This window comes from Panthera tigris, chromosome C1 (genome assembly GCF_018350195.1).
Source record: "Panthera tigris isolate Pti1 chromosome C1, P.tigris_Pti1_mat1.1, whole genome shotgun sequence".
In the NCBI taxonomy this organism is placed as follows: domain Eukaryota; kingdom Metazoa; phylum Chordata; class Mammalia; order Carnivora; family Felidae; genus Panthera; species Panthera tigris.
This window is the reverse complement of record NC_056667.1, coordinates 204,421,669-204,441,474: the sequence shown is the minus strand read 5'-3', so window position 1 is coordinate 204,441,474 and position 19,806 is coordinate 204,421,669. Positions and strand designations below refer to the sequence as shown.

General features: G+C 47.0%; 1 protein-coding gene across 9 annotated transcripts in view; it reads right to left on the bottom strand.

Annotated features, from left to right (window-relative positions):
- Positions 1-19,806, bottom strand: part of SGPP2 (sphingosine-1-phosphate phosphatase 2) — a 109,473-nt gene that overhangs the window by 15,804 nt on the left and 73,863 nt on the right. For all 9 annotated transcript variants that reach the window (XM_042995438.1, XM_042995442.1, XM_042995446.1 and 6 more), the window contains 2 exons: positions 11,835-12,014; positions 8,631-8,720 (listed from right to left, as the gene is read on the bottom strand). In XM_042995438.1, coding sequence (XP_042851372.1) covers positions 8,631-8,720; positions 11,835-12,014 — 270 coding nt within the window. The remainder of the gene's footprint in view (positions 1-8,630; positions 8,721-11,834; positions 12,015-19,806) is intronic.

Below are 19,806 nucleotides of genomic sequence, written 5' to 3'. Positions count from 1 at the left end.
AGAGAGTATCACAGTCACTTGATTTATGACCAAGTTGATGCTTCAGCGAATGGAAAAAGGATAATCCCTATAAACGGTGCCGAGCATATCTGGTATCCCTACAGAGCAAAGATGAATCCAAATCAATTCCAAGCAGACTGTAGATCTAAATTAGAAAAGCCAAATACTAAATCTTCTCAAACATAAGAGAGTATCTTCATGACCTTACGGTAGGCAAAAATATCTTAAGCAGGACACAGAAAATTACAAACATAAGTGTGACAATTGGACTAGGTTAAAATTAAGAACCTCTCTTTCCCTAAAGACACCAATAGAGTAAAAAGGCAAGCCATCAGATGGGAAAAGAAATTTGCCATACTGTACAGATTATCTGACCAGTTGGTCACCAATAGAGACAAGCAACCCAGTAAAAACAACAACAACAACAACAGAGGTCAAAAGAAAAACAGGCACTCCACTAAAGAGGATATATAAATGGCCAATAAACATATGAAAAGGGACTGAGTGTGATTATTCATCAGAGAAATCAAAATAAAAGCACAATGGGCTACTGTTAGATACCCACGGGCATAACTACAATGAAAATGGTCGACATCAGGTGGGTGGGCAGAGATGTGGAGAACTGGAAATCTCATATACCACCAGTAGGGGGTGGAAATTGGTATAATTCTTCAGGAGACACAACAGTATATCCTAAAGCTGAACACTCCTTATGACCTAGCAATTTTACTTGTGCGTTCGCACCCAATGTGAAAATGTACGTATTTGCTCTAAAAGCCGCGTAAAAGGGAGTTCAGAGTAGCATCATTTACAATAACCTCCAACTGGAAACAATCGAAAATATCCATCCTTAATAGGAGGGATAGAGTGTGATATGGGCATACATTCTAATACTCTACGTCAGTAAACATGAACGGACTAAAGCTCTATATGACAACATGGGTGAATATCACAAAGAAAATGGTGAGTAAAAGAGGCCCAAGGCAGAAGCGTACATAACACAGAATTCCATTTATCGGGTGTTCCGCTAAGGGATGGTGTCAGAGAACTGGGGTGTGGGTACCTTGAGGGAGGTGTGGTGTAGCGGGCCTGGGGGTACCGATGTTAAATGTGTAGGATTCTTCTTTTCTAAGAGGGTACATCTGCCTTCTGGAGAAGGTGAATAGTGTATAAGTTTACTGAACAAAACCGAATGCTCCTTATGATTGAATTTGATTCAGAAATGGCTCCATTCTCGGGTTTCAGTGGTTAGTTGAGAATCACAGCAAATCACTCCACCTCTCCGCCCTGGGACAAACTAGTTACAATTTACAAAGTTGCAAGGGGGATAAGGTGCAAGTTCATGCCAATATTTTCTGGAATGCCAATATTTTGTGGAATATTTTCACAGCTGCAGTGAGCATCATGGTCGAAGTTTGCATATATATATATATATATATATATATATATATATATATATATATATATATATATATATATTTTTTTTTTTTTTTTTCCCAAGGGGCCAAAGAAGCTCTTTTAAAAATGTGTAAATACATGGGAAGGTCTGATTCCTTTTCCAAAAGTTGATCGGACAGATTTTGAAGCCAGTGCATTTTCTGTTAAGAGAGGCGTACAATTATAAGCTTAGAGAAAAACATCACCCTTCAGTGAAACCGTAACACGCTGTATACTCCAAAAAGCAAGAACCTAATGAAAGAAAGAAACCTCTGGACACTGGGCTTCCATGGAAGGTTCAATCCAATCTCTTATTCTTATGTTACTAGTAACTGGAACTCACCTAAAACACAGATGCAACCCAGTAGTGCTGGATCTCAAAGCTGTGCTCTGTCCCTGGACGTGGCTGTTTTTATTCACGTAAGCAAAAGTGAATGCATTGTCAATACAATTCTAGACTTCGAGCATTTGCCCGAGTTCCCTCTCCCACAGTCTGAGAGATAAGGGCACTCTGGGGACGTTCTCACTGAGGTAGACTACCTGCTTCCCTCTGGCCACCTTGCCCATCTGACTCCACAGTGAGGGACCGTCTCTGTAGCTGCTGGCCTCGTCCACTTGGGCTCGGCTGCCCGGCCATTAGCCTCAAATAGTTCCCTGGCCTTCCTCCCCAGGCAGGCTAATTGCCACTTAATGGTCACATTCCCTCAGGTCTGACCACACACCAGACTAGAACAGTTTCGTAGGCCAACCGGTTTCTACCGCCGCAGGAAGGATACAAGTGGCTTCTGGTCGGAGGCGAACCGGCCCAGTACCGGTCTGTGTCTGCTTCAGTCCTTTAAATTTTGGGGTCCTGCCCTGCAGGGACCGCTGGCCTCTGGGTGATGCTAGTGCTTTGACCAACTTCTGCCTTTGCCTAGCTTCTGCGGGCTGCGTTAGAGGCTCAGTCTGGCTCCCCTCTGGGATCCAGAGCCCTCCTGTGGGCCCCCTCAACTCACACTTGCAGAACAGATGGAAAACCGGGCCCCGACTGTGGCTTTTTGGACAGGGTGAAGAAAGGAAATAAAAAATTAATTTGCCTGTGCTGATGGCTAGGAATACCTACCACAAGCAGTTCTTACTGGAAATGCCCTAATTTTAGTTTGATTAATACAAAAACATAACAATGTCTTCAGTTTCCCATTATATCACCCTAACAAATGGCTGTGTGGACTTCTATAGTGGTTAACTAATAACGATTTAGTCTTTACAAAACCCACAACAGCTTTAAAAACAAGAGAGGATGAATGCTTTACCATGAGTACTTATTACTTTTGAAACCAGAAACAATTCTCTATTTTCATAAAAGGGTAAAAGTACGTCTCTTCAAGGTAAAGAAAACAACAATATGCATAATAACATAGTGCTCCAAAACACAACGAAATTCCCTTTTTATCTCAGTAACGAACTTATCCTACAACAGAAAGTAAGGCTTGGTTGGGTATAATTTATATTATAATTAGCTTTCTTTTCCATATTAAGAAAGGCAGTTTGAAGTACGTTTTTTTTTTTAAAGTAGTTTCAAAGAACTTGAAGAAAAAAAAAAAACCACCAAAAATGCTCTAGTCCAAAGCCAGGATACAGTTTTGTATGCGCTGCAGATAATTTAATATTTGAGAAGCCTTTTCAACCTTCTCCAACTGCAACCAAAACTAAAGCAGTACTTAGAGGAACGAAAGAAATGAGTAAGCAAATAAAACCCAATATCTATATAATTATCCACACATCAAATAATTCAGGGACAATAAAATAGAAGAGCACTTCAGCTCATTCAAGTTCAAAATAACGGAACAACCATTCACGAATCTCACAACAACAACAAACCTTGTGGCTAATTTTACTGTTAACGTATTGGGGATGATCGCCTTATCAGTCAAAAGACTTAAAATCAATTCTGTACAAGTTGATTAATTTCAGGCATCGAAAACGGAGTATGATCGACCTTCTTAATTTGCTCTCATCCTCCTTTCCCCACATAAACAAGTAATAATGTCCAGTTTTGAGTCCTTGAAAGAGCAGGAAGATGCAATGGTGTCACTGTAGAAAGGGTACCCCTGGGTACCTCTTCTGAGGACAGATCCATTTCATTTTGGAGAAGTGCCCCTCCTACAGGCCAACCCTAATCCTAACCCTGACCATCACCGTCTATCACAGCCCTTGCTCACACACGCTGGCTCCCCACCCAGCTGGACCAACCACCATCTCTGGCACCCTCCAAAAACATTTAACGCAGCAATGGGCTCATTGTCCGGGCCAGGCCATTAGACACTTTCCGGAAATTCTCCCCACTGCAATCCTTTCAGGAATAAAACAAAGAAGTTAAGCCCAGAGCTCCTTGGGTCTAGCCTCAGAGAGAAGACAGCCCAAGAATATGAACCCACCATGTGAAGAGATGTGCAGAGAAGCTTAGGAAAGCATAGGGAGACTTCCGACAAAGATCTAGACCTCAGGTCCCATCCTCCCAAGGGCTACCTGTACCTCTACCCTTCCTACAGTGTGTTTATAAAAGCCAATACATTTTCAAGGATGCCTGGGTGGCTCAGGTGGTTAATTGTCTGTCTCTTGGTTTTGGTTCAGGCCATGATCTCACAGTCGTGAGATCGAGCCCTGCATCAGGCTCTGCACTGGCAATGGAGCCTGCTTGGGATTCTCTCTCTCCTTCTCTCTCTCTTCCCCTTCCCTGCTCACACTCTCTCCCTCTCTCTCCCTTGCTCTCTCTCCCAAAATAAATAAATAAACTTAAAAGGAAACAACAACGACTTTTCCTTTAAGCTTAAGTGAGTTTGAGTTAGTGTCTATTCTTTGCCCTCAAGGAGTCCTGACTCGCGCAGATGGTAACCACTTGGGTTTGGGCATTCTCAGGAGTGAGAACTTTCTAGCCCCTGTTTTCAGGGCACTGCCTTTGTTAGCCCACAGGGGTGGCTTCTGGGGTCTGGTTTCTACTCTGGGTCCCATTCCCCTCACTGAGGCTCACTGGCCCAAGGGTAGCACCCAGGGCAATCAAGCTTTCATCTCTGGAAATTAAGATTTCTGACGTGAGAGAGAGGTTGTGGGGTTCTTTGAACAGTGGCACTCTAGTGGGGGAGGAAGGCGCTCTCAGACGCCCTGGTTCTATCCTCCTGGAGGCTTAGATGCTCAACCCTGAGTTCCATGAGCTGAGTTCCATGAGCTGTCCCAGTCCTTCCAATGCATTCTGCCCTCTCTTCCTTTATTTCCCTCTGCAGCTGGCTACAATTGGTTTACTCTTCAAACCAAGAGAACGTGAGATCACACACACACACACACACACACACACACACACACACACACACACACACGTTTCCGTAAATCGCTGGTTAGGACACCTTTCCCTATGGGAAATGTAAGACTTCAATAAAAATCAGCTGGAGCAACGATGAACTTTTTACCTTGACCAAGCCGAGAGGTAGTGTGGCCCCAGCGGCGGTTCATCAGCGGCTCAAGGATGTCATCAAGGCCACCGTGTTCTACCCCCGTGTTTTGCCACGAACAGTACCGACTTCTCTCCGAGGTCGATTCCCTAGAGCTCACAGATGGCTTCAGCTTACAGCTGCGGCCACCTGTGGCATTATCCCCATCCAGCAGGAGATGGAGACACTTCCCCGTGCACGGGACTGCATAATCAGATACGGAAATAAGATTCTAGCAGTGGTGTGAGTCAGAATTCATTCAGCTTGGTGACCACCCGAGGAGCGTGGGAAGGCAGGAGCCAGGGCGGTGCCCAACTTTCTCACTGAGACATCTTGGCAGATGAGACACCCATCTCTGAGGTGGGACCAGAGCTGGTTTGGCAGGATGGTGACACCACGCGTAGGTTCACTCAGGCCTGCCCAGGAGTCAGCCGGAGCCTGTCCCCGAAGCCTTGACATCAGAGAGCAAACCACTCACCCCCTGACACGCAGTGGTTCCTTCAGGGGCGAGTTAAGTACTTTTCCGCGCTGCTTGAATTGCTTTCCCTTCGTGTGCAGACAGCCATTTGCATCAAGCCATCAGCTACTTGCCTGACTTACGAGCTGGGCACGTCCCGGTCGCGGGCGATGAGAGCAGTTCACGACGTGGATGTGGTGGGTGCTTGCACAGGCTCTCTCTCCACCTGCCTTCCACCTTCCAGCTCCTTCCGTGCTCACAGCCAGTTCTGCAGGACAGTTAGTCTAATCAATGGCTCTCAACCCTGGCTGCACATTAAAATCAACTGAGGAGCTCTGAAAAAATACCAATGCTTAGGATCTATGTGTGTGTGTGTGTGTGTGTGTGTGTGTGTGTGTGTGTGTGCGTTGTCTCCATTCTTTAGGTATTGTGGATAACGCCGCTGCTATGCATGTGGGTATCCAAATACCCCCCGGGGGAGATTTTAAAAAAGCTTTCCCCGGGATGTGACTATGCAGTCACTGAGAACCATTAGTGCGAGGCAGTCCCCGGTGGCTGCAAGGGGTCCAGGAGGGAGGCCCGGCCCAGCTGCTCCACACGAAGTACAGTACTTGTCACACCAAGGCGTCAGCAGCTCGCACATCTGTCACCATCAACACGCAGAGACTCGGGAGGGCGAGGTAGGGTTTGTTTCCGTGTGTATCTCGCAGATCTGGCTCCCAGCCCGGCACCTGCAGTCAACTATGCAGCTGCTGCTGAGTGACAAAGACTTGCCAATCCGTAATTTAACTCGATCCTGCGATTAAAAGGAACTGTTCCCTCCTGCTACTAGGAATTACGTACCGTCACACCCTGGCCTGGGCCTGCGTCCGGCTCTAAGATCTTTATGAAATAAAATTCCACGTGTGGGAGAAGTCCCAGGGCGGGGGGGGGGGGGTGGCGATGGCGCCACGGGGTGGGGGTGAGGGTGGGGACGAAGTTTCTACAGCTTTGCTCCAGTTTCTTCTGGGACGGATGCCCCAAAGAGAGCAGCTGGGCCTGTTCCTTGCAGCTGAATGAGAGGCTTCAAGTCTTCCCAGCAAATAGCTGCTGCCCCATCCCCATAACCCACTTTAAAAAGCAAAGACAGGCACCGAGCTGTGTCTTTCTTGAGGTGGGTTTTCTGTGCCCTTTACTCATGTCCGCGGTTCCACATTCTCGTGCAGATGCTGGTTTGCATTTCAACCTGAATTCTCGCGATCACTTTTTAGGAAAGCCTGCGGAAATTAAAAAGTAGCTCCAGATGAAAGGAATGCCAAACACCCGCGAGAGCGCTGGCTGGTTCCACATTGAGGTCCACGGCCGTACTTGGAGGGACCCTCCTCCTAATGCGAAGCAGCAGTGTGGCAAATTGAGAATGCTCCCCTCTCCCGTCCCCTGTCGGCTCAGAGGCCAGATATGCTGTGTGTGTGACGGGACGGGGACCGCAAGGAGGAGTCTCGGGAGGGAGATGAAGCACCTGGTCCCCTAACTGCTCCTCTAGCGTCTTCAAGGTCTGGTCGGGCCAGAATGAGGATGGGGCGGAAGCTGCCGGGTCGTGCAAATTCAGGGTCAGAGCTGGCCTTTATTTAAAATATGGATATCCTGGGGGCGCCTGGGTGGCTCAGTCGGTTAAGCATCCGACTTAGGCTCAGATCATGATCTGACGGTTCATGGGTTCGAGCCCTGCATCGGGCTCTGTGCTGATGGCTCGTGGAGCCTGGAGCCTGCTTCCGATTCTGCGTCTCCCTCTCTCTCAAAATAAATAAATAAACTTTAAAAGAAAAACGTGGACATTTTGTTTATCATGGACATTTTTTGCATTAATTTTGCTTTTTTTCTAAGTGTTCCATTAAAATCATTTATCTTGGTCGCGGACTTGTCTGGCGCTCCCTCCATGTGGCAGCTGGCCTGCCTCCCCCGAGGCCCAGCCCTGACTCCAGTGGCTTTTGGCTCTTCCTTGCTTTTCTGAGTTAGCCCGTGCTTTAAGGGGAAAGCACGAGGGTCTCTCACCGCATCCCGTGCGGCCATAAGCCCCCTTTCTCTGGGTTTACATCCTCCCAGCCTCTGCCTCTGCTCATTCTCACAAGCTCTCTCAATCCATCTGTTCACCTCTGCTGCTTCTGCCCCCCGCCCTCCCCACCCCCCACCCCCGCTCCCTGCCACCCTTCTTGCGATGACCAACGCCAGACACCAGGAGGACAGGCAGGAGGGTGGCCTTTCCCTCAGAGCCATTTTCTGCTAACACAATTTTTGAGCCTGACACAGAGAGTAACACAATTAGCAAGGGCCCATTCCGTTCTAGAGAAATCTTTCTTGTGCCAATTACGATGATAAATAGTGCCCTGTGGTTAGCCATGGCCAGCCTCGTGCTCTGGAACTCCAAGGCAGCTGGCTGACACACCCGGAAACAGAGCTCTGAGGTCATTGTAACCGCGCGAACCGCCGCAGCCCGGGAAACATACGCAATTCGGTAAAAGGGTAGGCGAACCTTTAAATGCAGACACGTCTCTCTGTGTCACCACAACCGCCAGCCCAGAGCGGTCTGGAAAGGAAGCAAGGCCTATACTTCTGGGCTCTTTTGACCCGACGGGACCCTTTCCCTGGAGGGGGCAGCTGAGATCCTTACAATCCAGGCCCATCTCTGTGAGGACCTAAGTGGGAAGCCGTATCCACAAGCTCCCATACTTGACCCTGAGCGTTGCTCCTGCACCACGGGTAAACCAGCATGAAAAGAAATCAGCTGAGCCTCTGTTGTCATTCTAGCCAATCTTTCGAGTCAGGAGAGCCTAGCCCAGCTCAGCCTCCTCGATATTATCTTTCTTTTTTAATTTTTCTATTAAAATTTTTTTTAATGTTTTTACTTTTGAGAGAGAGAGAGACAGAATGAAGAGTCGGAGAGGTGCAGAGAGAGAGGGAGATACAGAATCCGAAGCAGGCTCCAGGCTCCGAGCTGCCAGCACAGAGTTTGACACGGGGCTCGAACTCACAAACCGAGAGATCGTGACCTGACCCAAAGTCGATGCTTAATCGACTGAACCATCCAGGCGCCCCTCCCTGGATATTATCTTAGCGATTCGTTATTATTATTACGCAAGAGTCACAACATCATAATTACTTACCTCACTGGCCTGATGGGAAGTATAAGCACGTATGCAAATAGCTGTAGAAGTATACAGCGTAAAAAACACACCGACACACTGGCCGCGGTGTTATTTGGACAGTCACCCCAAGACCTGCCCACAGGGACTTACCAGGACCGTGTGCATCCCAGTGTAGACTCTGCTGAGACACACCAAGGTGGAAAACACCACAGCCATCAGCAACCCCAGAACAAAGGGATACTGTCGGGGGGAGAAGAGAAAACAAGGCGATTAGACCATGCTCACGTAGTTTGATGCTGTGGAAGGAGAGCATCCTGGCTTAATAGCCACCGGAGTCAATCTCCATTTCCCTAGACCAGCAGTCTGATGGTCTAAAACCATTTGAAAAGTGGGGAAAATGGAGCAAAGGAAAGGGGAGGGCGCCCAGGACCGTAGCGCTGGGAGGAAGTTTCACAACATATAAGCTATAAACCTACCAACGAGACTTCGTTAGAACTCGGCCTTAAGCCAGTTTTAGTGGAGTAAATCGTTTTTTTTATTTCGACCTATTCTTCTCCATAGAGTAACATGTATGAAGTATACAGTGCTGAGCGAGGGGCAAGGCGGATGGGCCGTACCACCACCTGGAAGCCCAACCAGCTCCGTCCCCGCCGAGTGCTGTGTGGTCAAGTTTGGCAACAGCTGGCTCCCTAAGGAAGCCCAGGGGCAGTGGGCCCAAGCGAAGAATGGGCACCTTTACATACGGATGTTAAGGCAAAAATCCAGACTTCGCTAAATCTCAACATTCGCTGGCGGGTAACAATGAAGCCAATGAGGAATCTCATTGAATCTCAACAATGAATCTCAACATTCGCTGGCGGGTAACATGAGCGGAAGAATCCGGCTCGTGCGGAGTCATATAAGGAACATGCAGATATTCTGCTCATAAACAGAGACGTAGAGATAAAATCCATGTGCTTCAAGCAGTGACGCCTGTGGGGTTTCACGGTGAGAAGGGTAAAGATGACAGAGAGCTGTCGATATTACGGGAGGCTCTGTACAGTCACCTGCTCCGCCAATCGTCACACAACTCTGCAAAGTGGGTTCTATCATTAGGTCCATTCCACAAATGAAGACAGCCTTAAACTCGATAACCCTTACATCGCTATTGAACTTTGGCACAAAGATGCCTTCCCATTAATCATCCCATTTGACCCTCACAATAGGAGCTGGGCTCAGAGAGGCAGACCGTGCCCAAGGTCGCACAGCCGGTAAAGGGTAAGAGTCAGAACCGGAAGCCACAATTTCCATCTCCAAGCCCAACGCATTCTTTTTTGTTCTTTTTTAATGTTTATTTATTTTTGAGAGAGAGAGAGAGTGCTATCGGGGGAGAGGCAGAGAGAGAGGGAGACAGAGAATCCGAAGCAGGCTTTATGCTATCAGCACAAAGCCTGATGGAGGGCTCGAACTCATGAACCGGGAGATCATGACCTAAGCCTAAGTCAGATGCTTAACCAGCTGGGCCACCCAGGTGTCCCCCCCAACACATTCTTTCTGATTTAAGATGTGAATACAATCACACATGGTCGTACGTCTTTTCTTAACATTTATCATTAACCGGGTCTCAGATTTTAAGAAAAAGTGTTAAGTAATGAGTTAATGCATTCAGAAGTTAGAGTTTGGGCATTAGCCTGAACATATATAAAGAAACCAGATTTAGAAATGTTACAGCAAAGAACCCAAATAGCTACACATATTTATCATTAAAAATTGACTAGGAAGGGGCACCTGCGTGGCTCAGTTGGTTAAGCCTCCAACTTCGGCTCAGGTCATGATCTCACGGTTCGTGAGTTCGAGCCCCACATCGGGCTCTGTGCTGACAGCCTGGAGCCTGGAACCTGCTTCACATTCTGTGTCTCCCTCTCTCTCTCTGCCCCTCTCCCACCTGTGCTTTGTCCCTCTCTCTCTCAAAAATAAACAAACATTGAAAGAATTTTTTAACTAAAAAAAAAATTGAGTAGGAAAGTAGTCTGCAACAACTCAGGCTGAAAACTGCTACATCATGGGAGCTGAAAAGCATTTTTAAAGAAGGACCAAGTGGCCTTGAAACGAGTATATAAATGGTTCTTGTTGCTGTTTTCTTGCAGTCCACTGCTACTTGAGGCTTTTTTCCTGTGCAATGTCAGCACGCTCACAGGCCTCTCTGGATGATGAGGACCAGCCCTGGGCCCACCGTGTCCTGCCGGGGCAGGTGTCCTGCGTATCAGGGAGCTCAGAAGTCTGCGTTAAGTTAATTCAGACAGGCAGTACTGGACAGCTCAGACATTCTGACCCTGGCGTGACGTCTAAGTTACGGCAGAAGATTATACCTGGTTGGATATATTCCTGGGACCCGTCCCTTTCCCATCCGGGAAACTCAGGTCTGACTCCAGGTGACCAGGTAGAAGACTCCAGAGGCAGAGAGCCAGGATCCAGCGCTAATCCTGTCCTTGTCCAACTACATCAGGCTGACCCCCCCCCCCCCCCCAGTTCTGCACAACGTAGAACACAGAACGGGCTTCGAGGGTGCAGGGACAAGGCGAAACGACACTGTCGTTTACATACATGACTGCTAGGTTTAACGAAATCTAAATTTTCCAGAGAGTAAAAGGGAAAAATTATTAAATTCAATGCAAACGTGGAGCCAAACTCCTCAGGTAGGCAAAGCAAAACTTGACCGCGGTACTGACGTAACTTTTGAAAGGTCTGACTGTAATCGGCATCTAAGCAGATATTAATGAAGTGAAATTCTTCCGTTTTCAACAGTTATTAATCTCTTGTCATTTAGAGAGGAATCTAGAAAACATGGAGCCATTATTTCTAGTGGTTGAGCCCCAACCAGGGGCAGAGGCATCCTTGGGAGCCAACGGGGGGGCACAGACTCTTCCCTGCCCTGGGCCCCGGGGAGTCTAGCAAGAGGATTTATCGGGTGGAGTCATCTCAGCCCTGGAGGACCATGTACGAGGATCATAAGCTCCTCACGTCTGCCGCAAACAGAAGATGAGAAAACCGATCACGTACTGTCTGGTCGGGAGCTCTGGTGACGGTGCTCTGGAGGGCAGATGCCACACCCTGGATCCCGGGGCAGTCCATGTCATGCTCGTTGGGGGGGGGGAGGGGGTGTTATTACCGGGGGGTGTGCCTTTCACTCTGAGGCACAGCCTGACTTGGATGCTAACCCATATGTCCCTTTCTCTACGAAGAAACTGTCACTGATGGCTCAATACATTTCAGTCCCCCCGAGTCTCGATTTCATAAACCTCAAAGCCCCTCAGAAAAGACAACTCTGAAGCAAAACCTCTCTTTGCCACCTCACGGCATGGGTGGCGGCCTCACCTGGTATCTGTCCATCGTAGAGATGAGGAGGGTGAAGGAAATGGTGGTGGCCGCCATGGCGTGGGTAGATGGCATTCCATACTCAGCAATCACTCTCTTCTCCAGTTTCACGACGGGAGGGGAGAAGGGGCGGGGCCACTTCAGGATGTCCTTGGCCATCTGGCCAATATACATCACCAACTGCAAAACCAAAGGACGGGGGTGAGTCTAACCGAGTAAGTGAAATCCCTCGGTTGTGTGAATTTATTTGGGGGATCCCAGTCTGTTGGCGGAAATCCCCTTCCTCTCTGACCCAGCTACCTCCTGGGAAAGTCTTGTAGGATGCGTCTTAGTCCATAAAAAGAGAAACAGGCCGTCTGAACTCCAGAAGACCACTGGGCCCCTAAGATAGGACATTAACGCATACCTTAATTTGAATGATATACTCAAAAAGCATTTCCATAGTTCCTATGTGTGCCAGGTACTGTTCTAAGAGCTTTACAGATGTTAATTCACTTAATCCAGTGACACCTACGGAACGCAGGTAGAGAACAAGATTCGAATCCAAGGAGTTTTGCTTCAAAATCTGTGGCTTATGTCACCATGATAATACCTCAAAACCGGGACAGTTCTCAAATCAGACAGTCTTTGTTCTCAAGTTTTAACCAGAAAAGTGACTGTTCTGGGGCACCTGGGTGGCTCAGTTGGTTGAGCATCCAACTTCAGCTCGGGTCACGATCTTGCGTTCGTGGGCTTGAGACCCATATCGGGCTCTGTGCTGACAGCTCAGAGCCTGGAGCCTGGTTCAGATTCTGTGTCTCCCTCTCTCTCTGCCCCTCCCCCATATGTGCTCTGTCTCTCTTTCTCTCTGTCTCAAAAATAAACATTAAAAAAGAAAAGAAAAGAAAAGAAAAGAAAAGAAAAGAAAAGAAAAGAAAAGAAAAGAAAAGAAAAGAAAAGAAAAAGAAAAGAAAAGAAAAGTGATTGTTACAGAGCTTCTGCTTAAGAATTTTTGGGGGGGCACCTGGGTGGCTCAGTCGGTTAAGCGTCCAACTTCAGCTCAGGTCATGATCTCACGGTCTGTGAGTTCGAGCCCCATGTCGGGTTCTGTGCTGACAGCTCAGAGCCTGGAGCCTGGTTCAGATTCTGTGTCTCCCTCTCTCTCTGCCCCTCCCCCATGTGTGCTCTGTCTCTCTTTCTCTCTCTCTCAAAAATAAACATTAAAAAAGAAAAGAAAAGAATAGTGATTGTTACAGAGCTTCTGCTTAAGAATTTTTGGGGGGGCACCTGGGTGGCTCAGTCGGTTAAGCGTCCAACTTCAGCTCAGGTCATGATCTCACGGTCTGTGAGTTCGAGCCCCATGTCAGGCTCTGTGCTGACAGCTCAGAGCCTGGAACCTGCTTCCGATTCTGTGTCTCCCTCGCTCTCTGCCCCTCCCCCACTTGTGCTCACTCACTCTCTCTCTCTCTCTCAAAAATAAATAAACAAAAATTTTTTCGAATGTTACTCTATTTTTGAATCTTACACTGTTACTCTAAATGCACGTAGGCAACACACTGGATATAATTTAATTTCTTTCAGTAATCAGGAGCATCAGTAAGATACACGGCAGGAGCATTTCCAACCCTCAAATACAGACAACTCGACCTAGAGTTTTCTCAAGTGATTGTTCACGATGACATTAATGAAGAAACGGCTCCCCTCCCTTCTTTCTCTTAAAGCACAAGATACAAACCAGAATTCGACTTCCGTTACCCTTCAGGGACGAACAGGGAGGACTATCAACCACAGACTTCCTTTGGCAGAGAGCTCTCGAGGACACTTTCAGGATCAGGCACAAAGCCGGAAGAGCAGCCCCTCTACTCAAGCCTGCATCTGCCATGCGAAGTGTGGCCTGAAGACGGGCCGTGTGTGCCCCACCCTGGGCCCCGGTCTCGAATGCAGCACCTCAGGCCCCAGCCCGGACCTACGGAATGAGAGCCCGGCTTTCACAAGACTCTCAGGTGGCTCGTGTGCACATGAGAATTGGAGAAGCCCCACGTGGCACTGTATTCTCGCACGGGTCCCTTTGTCCCGGGCTTTAATCATAAACCTCCTCATCTTACCATGACCGTATTGATTTTACTAGGCCTCTGTTCAGCTCGTGATGGGTGGAGTCACCTTGCTTTTTGGGACGAGACCGGCCATGAATGCTTTAGGGCCTGGCCACATTCTGGTGCTTTCTTTTAGCTCGCTTAATTCTGAGCATTATTCCAGCGTAGTCACGTCCCCCAGAAGGCACTGCTTATGTTTTGTGCCCCACTGCCATTTTGCTCTGGGTTAAAAAACCAAGAACCACTGTCTGTGCACAGCAGGCCAAATCCACAGGCTTTAAAGCCTCAGTGACAATCACTGAATTCCATAGCTGCGATTTCTAATCGGACTTTGAAATTCAACCTCTTTACCGTCCCCTTATTACCAGGAACTACTGTCCTGGAAACCGGCTCGCTCTTTTATGTTTCCGCCTCCCTCCTGTGAACCTGTAAAAACCGCATCAGACTGACAATTATGTGTGGGGACGGAAAACTTGCAGCCATCACCGACGACCAGGAATGTCTCAGAAGCCGCTTGAGATCCATTTCTCAACACTGGCCCTTCCCCACTCACCAACGAAAACAAAATATTGCAGGCACGGTAATTCTAGTTTGCTTAAGAGTACTTAAAATCCGCAGACAGGAACCCTTGAAATCATTAAGTGAAGACAGCCAGGGGCCCTGCAGACAAATTTTTAAATTTCCTTGGAGTTCACAAGTCCCTCTGACTCCGCTCCTATTTTGCCTGCTACGTTTGAAGGATGTTTTTAAGAATGAGGACAGTTGTTCGTTTCATTTAAAAAAATATTACCGCCGCATATTGTTTCTGACCCATAAATTTCAAATACCAATTACTGTAGTGACAGCTCTCCTTAAACAGAAAATAGAGCCCTATTTTTCAAGTCCTAGGGAAGGAATACCTCTTGTGGGCCGGGGAGTCCTGTCTCTGCCCTCGCATTCATTACAGGGAAGCTACAATGAGCCGAGCCCTGTATGAGGTCCCTGTGACACAAACAGGTCTCATCGTAATGCCAACACGCTTTGAAAAAAATTATCCAAAGAATCCTATGGAGACGTATATATGTAGAGACAGAATGAAGGAGCCAGAACAAAAACAAAGAAAAAAGAAGTACATACTGTATGATCTTGTTTTTATAAAATTCTTGAAATGTTAACTTTATAGCACAGAAAGCAGACCAATGGTTGCCAGGAAGGCGGTAAAGAAATTACAAATGGGATATGCACCTAGGCCAAAATACTCCAACCTGTACAGTTTAAGTATGTGGAAAGTTTGCAAACACACTAATTATAGAATTGGACATTTTCGATGGGTGGGTTGTACAGTGTGTGAATTATACCTCAATAAAGCTGTTAAAGACGTGTTTATTGTAGGTCAATCACATCTCAACAAGTGGTTGCCTTAGCTTGGGTTGCCATAGCAACTAAACACAGGCTGGTGGCTTATAAACAAGGGAAACTTGTTTCTTATATTCTAGAGGATGGAAAGTCCAAGATCAAGATGCCAGCAGATCTGGTATCTGGTGGGGACCTGCTTCCTGGCTCACAGACAGCCATCTTGTCGCTGGGTCCTCACATGGCGGAAGGAGTGAGGGAGCTCTCTGGGGTGCCCTTTACATGAGCACTCAGCCTATTCATGAAGGTCCACCCTCATGACCAAAGCACTTCCCAAAGGCCCTACCTCCTAATACCATCCCATTGAGTACTAGGTTTCAGCATGTTAACATTCCAAAAGTTCTTCTCAGGTATGAGGAGATGTGCCGGTGGGTCTGGCCATGAGACACTGTATGGAAGGGCATCTGGATGTTCAGCTTACTAGTACGTTCGGGGAAGAGGCATAGCCAGATCTGATCTGTCCTCTGGTGTCCTGGGCAGAGTGGGGGCAAAGACATCAAGACTAAAGGGAAGGAGGCCAGGTAAGAGAATATTGCAAAATCCAGGTGAGAGATAAAGGTGGGATCAAGGTCAGCAAAAGTGGGGCAGCAGACAGAATTTTTAAATGCTTTGGGGCGCCTGGGTGGCTCAGTCGGTTAAACGTCCGACTTTGGCTCCTGTCACGATCTCACGGTTTGTGAGTTTGAGCCCCGCGTCAGGCTCTGTGCTGACAGCTCCGAGCCTGGAGCCTCCTTTGGATTCTGTGTCTCCCTCCCTCCCTCTCCTCCTTCCCCGCTCTCACTCGGTGTCTCTCTCTCTCTCTCTCTAAAATCAACATTAAATTTAAAATAAAAAGAAGCATTAAAAAAAGCTTTTTAAGACAAAAGAATTTCAAACAGGTTTATAAATGTAAGAATGGCAAGTAGAAATTATTTAAATAAAAGAGGAAAAAAACCCCAGAAATGGATGGACTAGGGACCCAGAGGTGATTGTGCACACAGACGTGTTTCAGTTCAGAAGAGCTGAACTACAGGTCCTCACAAGGGACATGCTATCTCCTGGCAGACATTCCTGATTAGCTCGATGATTACGGGCACCAGCAGCATTAAGAGGGGGGAAGGCCAGGGATACGATACGCCATTGAACGCACAAGATGGTCACCCTAGGAAATCGTTCTTTGTGTCCAATATGATTCTTGAGGGCTCTGCCGACACCCTTGTAGGTGAACACCTATCTGTAATCCTCTGAAGGGAGAGCCTAATTCTCTGCTAGAAGGAACCACCAAATATTTTCTTGCGAGGTTTGAACACACACTGAAGTTTCTGAGAACTACCAAGGAAACGGAGGGAAGACTGAAATTTCGGTTGATTTGAAACTTTATCTAGAATGGCTAACCACGTGGGGCAGTCGGGTCACCAATGGAAAGGCTGCTCGATGCGTGAGAGGCTCGCACACCACATGCTTATTTTTTATTTTTATAAATTTTTAAAAAACGTTTATTTATTTTTGAGACAGAGAGAGACAGAGCATGAACGGGGGAGGGTCAGAGAGAGAGGAAGACACAGAATCCGAAGCAGGCTCCAGGCTCTGAGCTGTCAGCCCAGAGCCCAACACGGGGCTTGAACTCACAGACCGCGAGATCATGACCTGAGCCGAAGTTGGACGCTTAACTGACTGAGCCACCCAGGCACCCCTATTTTTTATTTTTAAAGTTTATTTATTTTGAGAGAGAGAAAAAGCACAAGTGGGAGAGGAGCAGAGAGAGGAGAGAGAGGGAATCCCAAACAGGGTCCGCACGGTCAGCGTGGAGCCCCGTGCGGAGCTCGAACATACGAACCGTGGGACCATGACCTGAGCTGAAGTCGGACAGTTAACCAACTGAGCCACCCAGGTGCCCCAGCATTTGCTTATTTTAAAAGTCACCTTATTACAAGGCAGAGTTTTAGAAATTATGTAAGTAGGTCAAATTATCTATGAATAATATGCTTTGAAAGAAAGCAAAGCGGGCACTATAAAACATTTAGAATATAAAAGGAGGTGCTACCATGCTAAGTTTAGGAAGCCAGACACAAAAGACCACATATTGCCTGGTTCCATTTGTATGAAATATCCAGAACAGGCAGATCCATAAAGTCGGACAATAGATTAGTGATTGCCTAGGGCTTGGAGGCCAGATGTCTACAATCGAGGTGTCAGGGGACCGCATTCCTACAGGGTTCTGGGGCAGAGCCCTTTTTTGCCTCTTCCCGTTTCTGGTGGCTGGAGGCCCTCCTAGGCTTGTGGCCACATCCCTGCAATCTCTGCCCCCGTGGTCACTTGCCTCTTCCTCTTCCCTCTGTCTCCTGCCCTTCTGCCCATCTCAACTCTCCCTCTGCCTTTCTCTTACGAGGGTACTGGCCACTGGATTGAAGGCCCACTCAGACATCCAGGAGGATCTCCTCATCTCAAGATCCTTAACTGAATTCATCTGCCATCCTTCTTTTTCTAAAAAAGATAGTGTCCACAGGTCCCGCGTATTAGGATGTAGATGTGTCTTTCTGACGATGACCATCTAATCCACTCTATTCAGCAAATAGTGAGTGCAAGTGAATGACCACGCATTGCTCTGGTTTCAGGATGACCAGAGAGAACAACGCAGATAAGATCTTTGTCCTCATGGAGCATATGAATGGAAACATTAGCAAAAAGTATGCCTAGCTTCTTTGCACTTTATTGGTTCAATAAAACAACATCATCATGCAACAACAACAAAAAAAAAGGTGCACTAGATCTTATAGAATCAAAAAGTCTAAAATATTAAAAACATTACTGTAGATATGAGCATCACATGTCATTAGGGAATTATGAAATAAAACAATGAGATATCATTACATATTTATCAGAATGGCCCAAATCTATTTTTTTAAATACGAAATTTATTGTCAAACTGGTTTTCATACAACACCCTGTGCTCATTCCAACAGGTGCCCTCCTCAATGCCCATCACCCACCCTCCCCGCCCTCCCACCCCCCGTCAACCCTCAGTTTGTTCTCAGTTTTTAAGAGTCTCTTATGCTTTGGCTCTCTCCCTCTCTGACCTCTTTTTTTTTTTTTTTCCCTTCCCCTCCCCCATAGGTTCCTGTTAAGTTTCTCAGGATCCACATAAGAGTGAAAGCATATGGTATCTGTCTTTCTCTGTATGACTTATTTCACTTAGCATCACACTCTCCAGTTCCATCCACGTTGCTATAAAGGGCCAGATTCCATTCTTTCTCATTGCCAAGTAGTACTCTATTGTGTATATAAACCACAATTTCTTTATCCATTCATCAGTTGATGGACATTTAGGTTCTTTCCACAATTTGGCTATTGTTGAAAGTGTTGCTATAGACATTGGGGTACAAGTGCCCCTAGGCATCAGCACTCCTGTATCCCTTGGGTAAATTCCTAGCAGTGCTATTGCTGGGTCATAGGGTAGATCTATTTTTAACTTTTGGAGGAACCTTCACACTGTTTTCCACAGCGGCTGCACCAGTTTGCATTCCCACCAACAGTGCAAGAGGGTTCCCGTTCCTCCACATCCTCTCCAGCATCTATAGTCTCCTGGTTTGTTAATTTTAGCCACTCTGACCGGCGTGAGGTGGTATCTGAGTGCGGTTTTGATTTGTATTTCCCTGATGAGGAGCAACGTTGAGCATCTTTTCATATGCCTGTTGGCCAGAATGGCCTAAATCTAAAACGCTGACAACACTAAATGCTGGTGAGGATGTGGGGCAACAGGAACTCTCATCCATCACTGATGACAACGCCAGATGGCGCGGCCACTTTGGGAGTCAGTTTGGTGGTTTCTGACAAAACAGAACATTCTCTGACCCTAAGATTCAGCACTCGTGCTCCTTGGTATTTAACCCAAATGAATTGGGTGCATTGAACCCGTACACAAGTGTTTATAGCAGCTTTATTCCTAAGTGCCCAAACTCAGATGTGACCAAGATGTCCTTCAGCAGGTGAACGGGTAAATGAACTGTGGTACATCCAGACAAAGGCGTGTTGCTCAGCGCTAAGAGAAGGGAGCTTTCAAGCCATGAGAAGACGTGGAAGAACCTTAAATCCCTACTACTAAGTGAAAAAAAAAAATCTGAAAAGGTAACATGCTAGATGCTTCCATCTATAGAATATTCTGGAAAAGGTAAAACTGTGAAGAAGTAAAAAATCAAAGGTTGCCAGACATTGGAGGGGAGGAAGGATAGGTGGAACACTGGAAAACTACTGCGTATGATACCATAATGGTGGATACGTGTCATTACACATTTGTCCAAACCCATTGAATGTACGACACCAACAGTGAACTGTAAACTGTGGGCTTTGGGTGATTATCATGTGTCAGTTAGGGTCATCAGTTTTCACGAATGTACCGCTCTAGTGTGGGATGTTCATAATGGGGAGGCTGTGCTTGGTTGAGGGCAAGGGAGTATATGGGAAGTCTCCATACTTTTCCTTTGGTTTTGCTATGAGCCTAAAACCGCTCTAAAAAATAAAGTCTATTAAAA